This window comes from Equus przewalskii, chromosome 27 (assembly GCF_037783145.1).
Source record: "Equus przewalskii isolate Varuska chromosome 27, EquPr2, whole genome shotgun sequence".
Taxonomy (NCBI): domain Eukaryota; kingdom Metazoa; phylum Chordata; class Mammalia; order Perissodactyla; family Equidae; genus Equus; species Equus przewalskii.
This window is the reverse complement of record NC_091857.1, coordinates 39,482,985-39,495,362: the sequence shown is the minus strand read 5'-3', so window position 1 is coordinate 39,495,362 and position 12,378 is coordinate 39,482,985. Positions and strand designations below refer to the sequence as shown.

Genomic DNA, 12,378 nt, shown 5'->3' with positions numbered 1-12,378 from the left:
ACTTGGGACCTGGGAACCTGGCTGAGAAATCCATTCAAGATTGAGGGAGGCTAGGCCTGTCACCCCTCAGACAGGCCGGGGGGCTCAGGTCAGCCCTCAGGAAACAGCAGGGAGGGGCCCAGGTCACCCCATCAGCAGGGAGGGACTGTTGGTCCTAGAAGGTGAGTGTGGCCCCAGAGGGCGTGTGTCCCTGAGACCTCAGGGCCCGCGGAGGGCCCCAGACCCATGCATGCAGGTGGGAGGCTTCCGACCACCAGCCCATCCCCCTCCCTAGAAGGTTCCATGGGCCCTGCTTCCCAGAGACTGACAGCACACCACAGTCAGGGTATTTTATTTCTAGAAAAGGTGACAAGCTTTGTCAGCCACAGAGGCCAGTGTACACAGGAGCAGGGTCACAGTGAGGCCCAGGGGGCATGGCCCCCCTCAGCACAGAGACTGGGCGCTGGTCCCCCCAAGGGCTGGTGAGGGTGAGGTCCCAGCATGGGGAGAGGCTCAGGGCCACGCGGGGCGCCGAGGCAGAGGGGCAGCAGTGTCCAAACATGGACACCCTCATGTCCCCTGGGCTGGAAGGTGGGTGCCCAGGGTGCTCTGTCCCGGAGGACAGCCCAGCGAACAGCAAGGGACAGAGCTGGGCTGAGAGGGCTGTGCCCCCCACCTGCCGGCAGGCTCCCAGCAGCAGCAGCCCCAGCCCCAGGGAGGGAGGCCAGCGGAGGTGGCAGGCGCAGCTTCAGAAGCCCTTCTCCATGCTCAGCGTGCGGCGGGTGACGTGCTCCAGCTGCCCGGACACGTAGTCGGCCATGCTGATGCGGTAGTGCGCCAGCATCTTCAGCATGAGCCGCAGGTTCAGCCACCACTGCTCCCGGGGCATGCGGTGCCTGCAGCGGGCGGGGGTCAGGGTCAGGGCAGCAACTCGGGCCGCAGCCTCCACCCAGGACACCCCTCCTCGGGGCACCTGGACACTGGCCCCAGCCGCTGCACTCGAGCAGGGCATGGCGGTGGACCTGGGGTCCCCGTCCCTCCGGGGCCTGCACCAGGAGGGGCTCAGCACAGACTCGCTGGGGGATGGAGTCGGCGACACGTACTCTCAGACCTGACCAGTCTGGCTGACCCCACCCCACCCTCTGCCCTCTTGGGAGGAGCAGCGACAGGGGGTCAGCCCTGGGTGTAGGGATGGTGCTGCCCCCAGGGCTCGAGTGTGGCCGCACCGCCCTCCTGGCACACTGGCTCCTGGAACATCTAGGCCTGGTCAGTCCACCCCTCTCTTTGGAGGGACTCACTCAAAGTCAGTGTCCTTCTTGAGCTCGGTGACAGGGCTGAATGCCACCACCTTCTTCCGCAGGCCGATCACGCAGGCTGAGTCGGGGGCGTTGGCGAACACCCGACCTGTGGACACAGGCACATGCCGGCAGCCTCACACCCAGGCCCTGGCGGAGGGCAGGGGCGGTCCGGGCCTCCCTCCCCCAACGTACCCTTGCGGTAGACTGCCTGCAGCTTCTCCGACATCCAGAGCATGGCCTTCATCCCCAGCTTGGTACCATAGTTCCGGTCAAAGGGGGTTGGAGCCCCACCCTGAAAACACAGCGGTGGGGCCACCTCCTGGGTGCCGAGAGGAGCAGACCGGCCCGAGGCAGGGGCCCCCAACCTTGGCTCTGCCATGACCTCAGGTGAACCCTCCCGGGCAGCTTCTGACACCTCATCCCCTCCAACCACCAAGCACTTCTGTCTGTTCCCTTTGCCTGCCTCCGACTCAGCCAAGGCCCCTTTCTCTACCCCAAATCTGGCCCAAAAGCCACCTCCAGAGGCCGAGCAGTGGGCTGTCATCGAGGGGGGTGGCCTCCATGGGCCCCTGTGTCTGGGAGGCAGGTCCCACCACCAGTGAGCAAGGACCCCATGGGAGAGGGGAGCTTTCAGGACACACATGGCCCCACGTCAGGCTGGGAAACCCCCACAGCACAGGCTTCCTGCAGGGCCACCAGAAGGTGGTGGAGGTGAGGGGATGGAGGCAGCCACAGGGCTCCCGGGCCTGCCCCTTCATGGCGGTGAGGCCCGTCTCCTCACCTGCACCACAGGCTGATGAGCACCCTGGTTGGGGGTGAGATGGAGGCGGCCAGGTGCCCCACGAGGACGTGCACAGGGAGGTGTCCCCATCTGCCATGGCCTCCTGGGTCCCGTCAGCCCAGATACAGATGGAGGCTGAGGGCCACCTTCCAGAATCCACGCTCCTGGACCCATACCTGCTGCAGGTGGCCCAGGACATTGGTCCTGCAGTCAAAGACACCCTTCCCCTCGGAGGAGTACAGGTTGTACAGAAACTCCGTGGTGTAGTATTCGTGGCACTTCTCGTTTCTGTGGAGAGGAATAGCCACTCAGGACTTGCCAGGATGCTGAGCCCCACTGGGCCGGGCCCCCAGCTGGGTCTGGGGAGGGGCAGCACCTCGGGAAAGCCCGACCCCACCCTGCCCTTTGGGAGGCGGCCTCCACCTTGTTCTACCCCTCGGCAGCCTGGCCTGCAGCGCGGGGGTCTTGAAGCCCCCACCATGGCCTGAGCAGACACCTCCCCCTGCCCGGACCCAGGCCCGCCGGCAGCCTCACCGGAGCACCAGGCCCCTCTGGATGTCCGTCTTCATCTTCTCCGTCAGGTGCTCCACGTTGGCCTGCAGGGGCGAGGGAACACGGGTGAGCCGCAGTCGGGGCAGCAGCCAGCACTGCACCCACCCGCAGCCGGAAGGCTGTCTGGGAAGGAATATTCCAGACTAACCGACAGGTGGGGCTGGTGTGACCTGGAGTGATGGGGGACGCAGCTGGTGGGAGGGTGCCGGGAGATGGGGGCTAGACCGTGAGGCCGGGTTGGGGGTGGACGGTGCCAGGAGGCCATGGAAGCCACAATGTGGACACTGGGTGGGGGGAGTGCACAGATGAGGGGGTGCACAGGTCACAAGCCCCCAGGCTGTCGGGCTATTGCCCCTTGGTCTGGGCCCCAGGCCAGCCCATGTGGGCCTCAGGAGGGGCCCACTCAGCCCCACTGGGGGTCTGCAGCCAGAGAAGGGCTGGGGGCTCACCTTTAAGTCTTGGATGTTGAAAGGGTCCTCGAAGACGTAGGCAGCGTCGGCCCCCACGGCGATGCCAGTCACAGTGGCCAGGTAGCCACAGTAGCCTCCCATGGTCTCCACGATGAACACGCGGCGCTTGGTCCCCGAGGCCGACTGCTTGATGCGGTCACAGCTCTGGGGGGCCAGGGGTGGTCAGGACCCTTCCCGGGGGGCCACGGGGAGCCGCTAAGCTGCAGGGACCCAAGCCTCTCTCCAGAGCTGACCGAGGATTGGACGAGCTGGGGAAAGCCTCGCCCCGCGTGCCCAAGGCACCAGCAGCCCTCACCGCGCTCTCCACAGGGCCACGCAGAATCAGGGGCCCTCAACCAGGCGGTTCTGCTCCCGGGGACAATGGGGGAGTCACTAGCATCCAGTGGGCGGAGGCCAGGGACATGCTGGGGGCTCTCTCTGACATTGCCCAGGGCTACACTGGGCTTTAATGTCCTCATCCGTAAAGAGGGGAGGACTCTCCTGCCACTGTAGGGTCATTGTGAACAAGGGACCAGATGACATGTGAAGGAATGTGCTCTGCAGATGCTAATGACAATGTGAAATGTAATGATAATCCTAACTCGGAATGGCTCAGAGTTTGAAAAGGAAATTATAACATTAAACAAACAACTAAGAAAAAGGAAATAAAACAAGATAAGCAGGTTATCGGAGTCTGAACCAGGAGGTTGAACCCCAGAAAGAGACAGAAAGCAAAGTGTAGGACATAGCTGCAATGCTGGCCAAAGGATCAGTATCCTACATATGTAAAAAGCACTTATAAATAAAAAAAACCTCACCAAGAGAAAAATGGTACATGATGGGAAAAGATAATTTCCAAAAAAGCCGCAAACAGATAAGAAACAGGTATAGAAAAATGTTCGACTTCCCCAGAAATCAGAGCTGCATGTTAGAATACCATCTTCCCCATCACAGAAGCAAAGAAAACAGGACTGCATTTGGCGCTGGCCAGAGGCACAGAAGGTTCAGAAGGAGCCGTGGGCAGCCCACAGCCTGTGTAGATGGGGGAGGGGGTGAGTTCAGAGAAAACCCCGCAAGATCACAGGATCTCCGGGTCGGGAGATGAAGTGGCTTTCCTTTAGTCTCTTGTGGGTTCCATTCATATTTCCTCCTTTCTCTAGTAACACACAGAACCTGCTCGGGGTCCACACACCCCCTTCCAGCTTCAGAGCCCCCCCACAGACACATGGAGGTGCTGGACCCTCGGGAAAGCTGGGCTCATGTGGGGCCATAGATGGGCAGTGGGAAGGGTCCAGAGGGTGGAGAGAGCAATGAGGAGGCCCCCGCGGAGGTCCCAGGGCCAGCCCTGCTCGGACCCCTCCAGGGATGGAGCCCCCACCTCCAGGGAAGCCTGTGCCGAGGTGGATGGCTCCGATGACTGGAAGGCTCTCTGGAGCACCCACCCTCCCACGTCCTAGCCAGTGGCCTCAGTTTCCCCCACATCCACACATGGCTGCCTCACTGGATAGATCCGTGGCCTGACATCCACACCACTACATTAGCACAACTAAGTCAGCTCCAGCCCTGACTGCTGTTATCCTTGGGTCCCAGCGACCCCAGAGCCACACCCCTGCCTGCCGTCCATAAGACTTTGTGCTGCAGCCAAGTTCTGCCCACTCCCGATGCAGTCAGCGGCCTCAGTGCAGGCACGATGCCCCGTCGCACCCGCAGCAGCCCCTCTGGGTGCTCAGCACTCTGCGCTTTGCCCCCAAGGCCCCGCTTCCTGGGGGCTTGCCGCCGGCACCCCATCCCTGCCTGAGTCTTGCCAAGTGGGGCGGTGGGGCCCAGCGCCCTACCTCCATGGCAGCATTGACAGCAGTGTCACAGCCCAGGCTGAAGTCGGTGCCCGGCACGTTGTTGCTGATGGTGGCCGGGATGACGCACAGGACGATGCACAGCTCCTCGTAGCGCCCGCGGGCCTCCACCAGCTGCAGCACCCCCTCGTAGGCCTGTGGGCAGGCAGGTGGGCAGGGGGCTCAGGGCCGTGCAGGAGAGGCTGGGCTGCGGGGAGAGGCGGGGGAGGCGAAGGCGGGCTCCAGGGCTGGGAACACTTGGCCCGCTCCCCAGCGGCTGGCTGTGTGCCTAGGACTGGGCGTTGGGACCACCCACTCCCACTCCCAGGGCCACGACCCAGGAGCTATGTCGTCCCAGTCGGCCAGGGACACTGGACTCCAAGGAAGACTGGAAGGAGGCCCACCCTCCCTGCCTGGACCCCACTCCACTCCATGCAGTCTGCAGGGGGCTCAGGCTCCCCAGGAAAGGGCGAGAGGGGACATTAGTCACTTAAGATGGCTGGCCAGGAACAAGCGCCATGCCAGCAGTGCCAGAACTCTGCTGAGCTGCACCGTGGACGGCCACCCTACAGTGAGGGACTGAGGCCACCTGGGCCTCCTGCCCCAGGCTATCCCGCCCCACCCCACCTGGGACATGCGCCTGTCCAGTGGTGAGGCTCAGAGCTGCCCCTCCTCCTCCCCCCCCATCCCCCAACCCCCCCGACCAGCACCAACAGCACCAGGTTGCCAGCATTCATTTGAACTCTGTGCCACCCTCAGGAGAAGGTGAAAATCCTCCCAAAGCCGACACCACACTTCCCCTCGGGGACCCACCAGTCTTCACTGGCCTGTAGTCACTTCCCGGCACGTGGGGTTTCCAGAAGGGCCCCAGATGAGGCGGAGATGCTCTCGGGTCTCCTCCACATGCCCCCCAGCCCGTTGGTTCCCTGGGCGGCCCCCTCACCTCGAAGCCGCCGATGACCAGCAGGGCGTGGATGTTGTAGGCGCGGACACTGTCTGCGATTTTCTCCATGTAGCTCTTGGGCAGCGTCCTGCGGTGGAGATAAATCAGATGAACATGTCACGTCCACACAGAACGCCAGGCTGGAAGGACACACATCCACACTGCAGCTGGCCGTGGGGGAGAAGGCCCTGGGCTGTGGCGATGCAATTCCTGTCTAGAGGTGGAAGGAGGGCGCTGGCCACTCGCCTCCTGCCAGCCTGGCTGTGAGCTCCACTTCCTGCCCAAGGGGATGCTCTCCGCAGGCAAGGGGCCACTGAGCAGCCTCCTTGATACCAGTGGCCACAGGTGGGCTCTCAACCAGGAAGCCCCAGGCAGGAGAGTCAGAAGCCTGCTCTGGGCAGGTCACCAGCCAGAAGGGGGATGTCGCCAAGGCCAAGGGGCTGGTCTCTCCTGTGGCATGCATTCTGGCTCTCCCACCCCCAGCAGCCCACAGTGGCCAAGGGGCCTGGGACGGTGGCCAGCCACTCACCTCTTGGTCCCCAGCATGGAGCCACCACGCCCCAGCCAGCCAGCCACGTCGTGCCAGCCCACTTCTTGCACCTGCAGGAGAGACACGCAGCTTCAGGGGGCAGGCCAGAGGCAGTGGCACATTCCTCCTCAGGTGACAGAGCTGTGGTCAGGGAGAGCCCTTCCTCAAGGGGGACAGAGGCCGTGCCAGGTGCTAACCGTCACGTTGCAGGTCAGAGTCGGGTTTGGGGGCCTGGCTGGCGCAGCTAACGTGGCCACAGCTGCTCCCCTCTCCCAGGGCCCCTGATCTGCTTTCACAGGCCATTCCCTGTGTCCAGTGGCCCCTGCTTGTGAGCAGACGAGGGCTGGGTCATAAACCAACAGAAGAGGAGCACGCCCCAGCCACTGCAGCACCGTCCCCGGCCCGGCCTCTGTCACAGCCGCACCTACCTGACCCTTGGCCAGGCCCTCAAAGCCGTCATGCACGACGTACACGGTGTGGCCTTGGGAAATGCCGCAGCGCACGGCCGAGCGCACGGCCGCGTTCATGCCGGCCGCCGGGGCCCCCACGTTCAGGATGGCCAAGGAGAAGTTGGTCTACAGGGAAGGGAGGAGAGAGGAGTCAGCACCGGGCGGGGAGGCCCAGCTGACCCAGACAGCTCAGCCAGAGCAGCTTCCAGAGAGGGGCCCAGGTTCTCGTGCCAGCCTGGACACTGTCCAGCAAGGGGCTCCCTGGGAATGAAGCTATCTGTCCTACTGCCCCCACCAGCTTCTGGCAAAGACCCGACGAGCTGTGGTGCAAGCTCGGCTCGTAAACTGCCAAGTCCTCGGCCAAAGGCAGCAGCAAGAGTTCACACACTGTCGGCCGAGCACGGCTTGGGCCACAGTCAGTGCCTGCCTGGAGGCCTTCAGCAGTCACCCCACACTTGGGGTCAGGGCAGCTGGTGCCGCAAAGTCACTGGCGATCAGCACGGATGCACAGAGAGAGAAGGGGCCACTGCCATCATTGTAAGTTTTCCAGCAGCCACATTTCCCAGTGGCTAAGAAGCAGGTGACACTCCTTTTAATACTAGGATTGACTTAACCAAAATATTATGCCCTCAACCTGGAATCAATGTAAGAAATTCCTAGCAGGCTAGTCCACATCTGTTTTCCCTTCAGTGTCCGTGGAACCCTGCCTGTGTTTGGCATGTACAGCACTCACCATGGGCAGCCACGTTCCAAGCACAACATGGCCACATGTGGCCAGTGGCTCTGCCAGGCAGCGTGGCTCTGCTGGGTCCTGGTAACCCCAGCTGGTTCAGAGGGGGCACATGGAGACCACTCTGCTGCACCGGGGTGGGGATGAGGGGAGTTGCCCATCCCTGACTACCTTCTGGGATCAGTGGGGGGCCAGGACCCCACTGTCCACGACTGTCTTGATGGGACCCTTTCCTTGTCCTCCAGGATTTCAGAAACGAGTTCTGCTATCATCCTTTTCTGAAGAGAGCCCATTTCCTGAGGTTTTTAGCTATGTTGGAACATTTCATGAACGTTGGCTCACTCCCCTCCCGAGTTAAATCGACAGGCCTGACTTAACCTCCTTCGACTGTTTGACAAGCAGCTGCCAGCGGAATGTCCAGGCCCGGACACAGGCTGCCTAGGACCTGCTGCTCAAGCAGAGGCCGAGCTGACCCTCTCAGCTCACAGCTCAGACCCCAGACAGGAGGCAGGGTCCCCGGCCCAGCTGGGCCGCTCAGAGCTCCCCGCCTCCTGGGCAGGGGCGGCAGGCCGACCCCACAGGCAACCCTGCGGCAGGGGCCGAGCGAGGCGGCTGCAGAGACAACAGCCGTGGGTCTGCCGCTCGCACCACCTCACCTTCTCTTTGGAGACCTTCTGGTGTGCAAGCAGCTTGTAAATGTTCCAGTTGTTCTCAAAGCTCCTGGAACGGAAGCCGGTCATGCATCACACAGCCCAGCGGCCACAGCCCACGCCACACAGCTCGGCACAGCACGCGGCCCGCAGCCCAGCCCGGCACAGCCCACCTCCCCTCCTGTTGCCACAAGCCCTAGCTGGGCGCCATCGCTGGGCCGTGGAAGACCCCCGTGGAACATGCGATCCCAACCCCCTCTCAGCAAAGCGAGCGCCCCGTGTCCAGCCTGCGTGGGTGGGGAGCACGGCCATGGAACCGTGGAAACCAGATCGGCAGATCCAGCCCACCGGGTCCCCAGGCTTGCCTCACTGCTACTCCTGTGGACGCCCCCTGCCCCACAGTGCCCACCCCAACCCTACCTGTGCTGTGCCCCCACCCCCACCCCCACCCTGCATGGCGGCTCCACGTCCACCCCCAGCCTTCCTGCTTCCTGGCCCCAGGACCATTAAGACCCTGTCCTTCCTGCCCTACTTCACAGGGCTCAGCCGGGCACACTCGGAAGGAGGGTCTCAGGAGAGCATGTGGGCGCCATCTGCAGGTGTGCACACCCCGCGTGTCAGGGGTACAGCCGTGTGTGAGCCACGTGGGAGTCTGCCCCGGGCTGCACTGAGCAGACGGCGCCCCGACCTCAGCCCCAAGAGGCCCTCACCTGCCGCGGAGCTGGATGGCCTCGTCGAAGCGCTTCTCATCCATGGCCTTCTGCACCTCCTTTGTCTTAAAGAAAACGGAGAGCACGGGCTGGAGGAGGCGGCCTGGCGCACACTTAGCCGCCGACTCGGAGCCCCACCTGACCCAGCCACCGGGCCCTCCCCAGCAGGGGCACCCCGGGCCTCGCTCCTCCTCAGCCCCTGGGGGCCCAGCCAGGGCCTCGGCGACAGAGGGTGAAGCTGACTTGGCCCTCAGACCCATGGCCAACGCTAAGTCTGCCCCGAACTACCTGCCCTCCCCCAGCAGACCCTGCTCTGCCCCCAGCTGCAGGGCCCCCAAACCTGCAGGGGCGGGGCCAGCGTCCCCACACCCAGCCTCTCTGCCTTCACCTCCACTCCCCCTCCCCATGGTCCCTGTTCCAGCCACACCAAATCTCCCCCCACAGTCTGCCTGACTTTACCCAGTGGCTCTGGCCACCTGCTCCTCTTCTACTCTGCCAGCCCCAAACGCCCCACCTGGCCCAGTTTGCAAGGTCGGTCTAAGGCCATTGGCTCCAGGCAGCTAGGTGACTTCACCTCCCCCAGCTCCCTGCAGCTCCCACCCTCTCTTGGGGCTGGTCTCACCTTGGGGACATGCTCACAACTCCCCCGCCTCCCTGGAGGCCTAGAGGTCCCGGACACCCGCTGGGGCCTGCTGGGGGGCAGCAACGCACCCAGACAGCCAGGCCAGGAGGGGGAGACATGCGTGCTGCCTTCTCCATGTAACAACCGTGGGGAGCAGAGGACCCCGGGGGAGACGGGGTGGGGAGAGGGGCCTGCTGGGGCCCTGAGGGGGCCTGGGAGGATGAACAGTTCTGGCAGGAAGGGGACCCCTCCCTCGGAGGACGGGCCCAGTACTCACCACCTGCACACACTCCATGAGGGGCAGCCGCACCGACTGGTTCCCCGAGAGGCTGACCACACAGGCCGGTGTGTCGGGCGTGGCCTCCAGCAGTGCCATCACCGCCTCCATGCCCATCTTGCTGCTCTGAAAGGGGAGAGGGGCAGGGTGGGGCTCAGGCAGGTACAGCCCACCCCTTAACCCCATGCCCCCCACACACACACACACACACACTTGCTCTGCCCTTTTCTGCTCTGGGGGTTGCACTGAGCCAGCCTCTACACTATGCACCCAACGTTCCTTCACAGATGCACAAACTGTCAGCTTTCAGAACCTCCCACACACACACTAACAGAAGCTTCTAGAATAAGTGGCACCAGGAACGGTGACCATCATATGACCACCATTCACAACAGCCCTTCCAGGCACCATTTCACAGGGTCTCAGACAGCCCTGCCAAGAAGGCATGGTCCCTACAGGATGCAGGTGGCAGTGACACGACGTGCCCATGGTCACTCAGCCTGATGGGCAGGGTGAGAGCTGGAACTGGGTTTCTAGGGTTCTTTCCACTATGCCAAGGTTTCTCGCTTGGGGCTCCTTAATTCACAGTTTTCTTGGTATGTGTGCAAATGATGAATGTGGGCTAGTGGGCTGGGCCAGCTAAAACATTTAGGGATTGCCCTTCTGGGAGACAAATCACAAATGGGGTCCTGGCACAGCCAATAGGGACAGACAGGTACACAAGAAAGCCAGGCCCATGGTCACGGTGCTCTGCTCTATGAGCTATGGCGGGCAGGTCCCATGCCTCCTGCTGTGCCCACAGACCATGCTCCCCGGGTCTCCGAGGCTTTCTGCACATGCTCACGCTGACTGAGGCACCAATCGCTCAGGTTTGTGTTGGGAACAGCCTTGGAAGATGGGCTCGGTGCTGAGGGCTCATTAGGGAAGATTCGAGTTCCCTGAGCTCAGGCTCCTCTCCTGTAACACAACCTGCTGTGTGTGCAGGTGTCACCCTGTGGGAACTGAGCATGGGAACCAGCACAAAATGCTGCCATGAGTAATAAACTGTCCTGCGTCTCTGACCCAGGCATCTTGTCTCTTCTACCAGCATCCACGAATCTTCCAGGCCAGCCTATTCTGCAAGTCGGGGAGACTCCAGACCCATCCCGGCGCTTGACAGCCCATCTCTGCCTCCCAGGCTTGGTGGAGGGCTCATGCTTGGCCCCAATTTCCCAGCCCTTCAGGAGGTTCCCCTGAGTGCACCCCTGAGGCCTCATGTAAGGTAGGGGTACCTGGCCAGCTCGGCAGGGTCCCTCTCTGAGGTCACTGTCCCCCTGCTCTGTGACAGGACTGGGGAGATCACGCACTGAGGCATCCTAGGAAAGGAGTATTGCAGCACAGCAGCTGCAGCTCCCCACGGCCCGAGCTGGTCACCTGGCCTCACACCAGCACAGTAGCCCGAGCACAGGTCCCACCTGCCCTGCTGTCTCTAGCCGCCCCCCCCCTAGGGTGACTAACCCGTGTGCAGGCATTTTACCCACCGTGGGGCCTTCCCTATCCCCCAGACCCTGCCTCCACTTGGCTGCAACATGATTCCCACTTTGCAGAGGACAAGGTGGGACCCAGTAGTCATCAGGACGAAGATGGCACACTCAGGCCAGAATCCAGCACTTCCCCCGCCAGCGCCGGGCCTTCCCCCAACGTAAGAGCTGTGGTGCTGGGCCATGGGCCAGCCTCGGACATCACACCCCAGGGGGCCGAGCCCAGGCCCTGCCCTCTGCTCACTCCGCCATCCTTTCCCAGGCACCTGCCAAAAGCCGTCACTGAGGAGGGTCAGGAGCCTGTGCTGACAACACGTGGGGCAGGGACGGGGCTGGCCAGGAGGCAGGGGCACGGCTGGGCCCTCCGTTTGCCCCCAGGCCCAAGTTTCCCACCCCCACAAAAATGAGGGCCCACGCCTCGGGCTTATCTGCAAGCACTGGCAGAAGTGAGAAAATGCTCACACTCACCCAGGCACGCACACCACGATCCCCCACCCACGCACGCATGCACACCACGCACGCACGCCCAGGGCCAGAGCAACGCCCCACCTACCAGGATGCGGTCGAACGCCGAGGGGGTCCCTCCCCTCTGCACATGGCCCAGCACCGTCACACGCGTGTCGAAGCCCAGCCTCTGGACCACCAGCTGCTCACAGGGACAGAGTCAGGGGGCTCCTTGGGTTCGATGCCCACCCCCATGGCCCCGCCACCCCACGGCCCGCAACCCTGGTCCTCACCCCGCCCCCGCCCTGCCTCAGGGATGCCAGCCCCTCAGAGTCCCACAGAGCCCGCCCAGGGTTCACGCCCACAGCTGTGAGTGTGGGGGGGCGTGTCTGTGCATGTGTGTGTATGGATGTGTTTCTGTGGGGGGAGTGTTTGCATTCGAGTGTGGATCTATTTCCAGATGAGTGTGTGAATGTGCGTTTCCACGTGTGTGGGTGTGTGCTCCTATGTCAGCATGTGGATGTGTGTTCCTGTGTGTGTGTGAGTGAGCGGCCGTCTCCAGGCCCATGGCCCTGGGTGCAGGAGCTCCTTGTGGTCTCCAGCCCCCTCGGGT

General features: G+C 63.0%; 1 protein-coding gene across 2 annotated transcripts in view; it reads right to left on the bottom strand.

The window, feature by feature from the left end:
- Window positions 1-315: 315 nt before the first annotated feature.
- PFKL (phosphofructokinase, liver type) overlaps window positions 316-12,378 on the bottom strand; it is a 28,710-nt gene continuing 16,647 nt past the window's right edge. The window contains exons 9-22 of one of the 2 annotated variants that reach the window (XR_011533980.1): window positions 11,875-11,967; window positions 9,802-9,927; window positions 8,903-8,967; window positions 8,199-8,262; window positions 6,792-6,938; window positions 6,364-6,434; window positions 5,835-5,922; window positions 4,895-5,047; window positions 3,060-3,224; window positions 2,593-2,654; window positions 2,059-2,346; window positions 1,470-1,569; window positions 1,278-1,383; window positions 316-875 (exon numbers count right to left, since the gene is read on the bottom strand). Coding sequence is in view for 1 of the 2 variants with exons in the window: in XM_070597733.1 (XP_070453834.1) it covers window positions 728-875; window positions 1,278-1,383; window positions 1,470-1,569; window positions 2,235-2,346; window positions 2,593-2,654; window positions 3,060-3,224; window positions 4,895-5,047; window positions 5,835-5,922; window positions 6,364-6,434; window positions 6,792-6,938; window positions 8,199-8,262; window positions 8,903-8,967; window positions 9,802-9,927; window positions 11,875-11,967 (1,500 nt within the window). In the remaining variant the exon portion in view is untranslated. The remainder of the gene's footprint in view (window positions 876-1,277; window positions 1,384-1,469; window positions 1,570-2,058; window positions 2,347-2,592; window positions 2,655-3,059; window positions 3,225-4,894; window positions 5,048-5,834; window positions 5,923-6,363; window positions 6,435-6,791; window positions 6,939-8,198; window positions 8,263-8,902; window positions 8,968-9,801; window positions 9,928-11,874; window positions 11,968-12,378) is intronic. The other variant, XM_070597733.1, reaches the window with a different exon arrangement.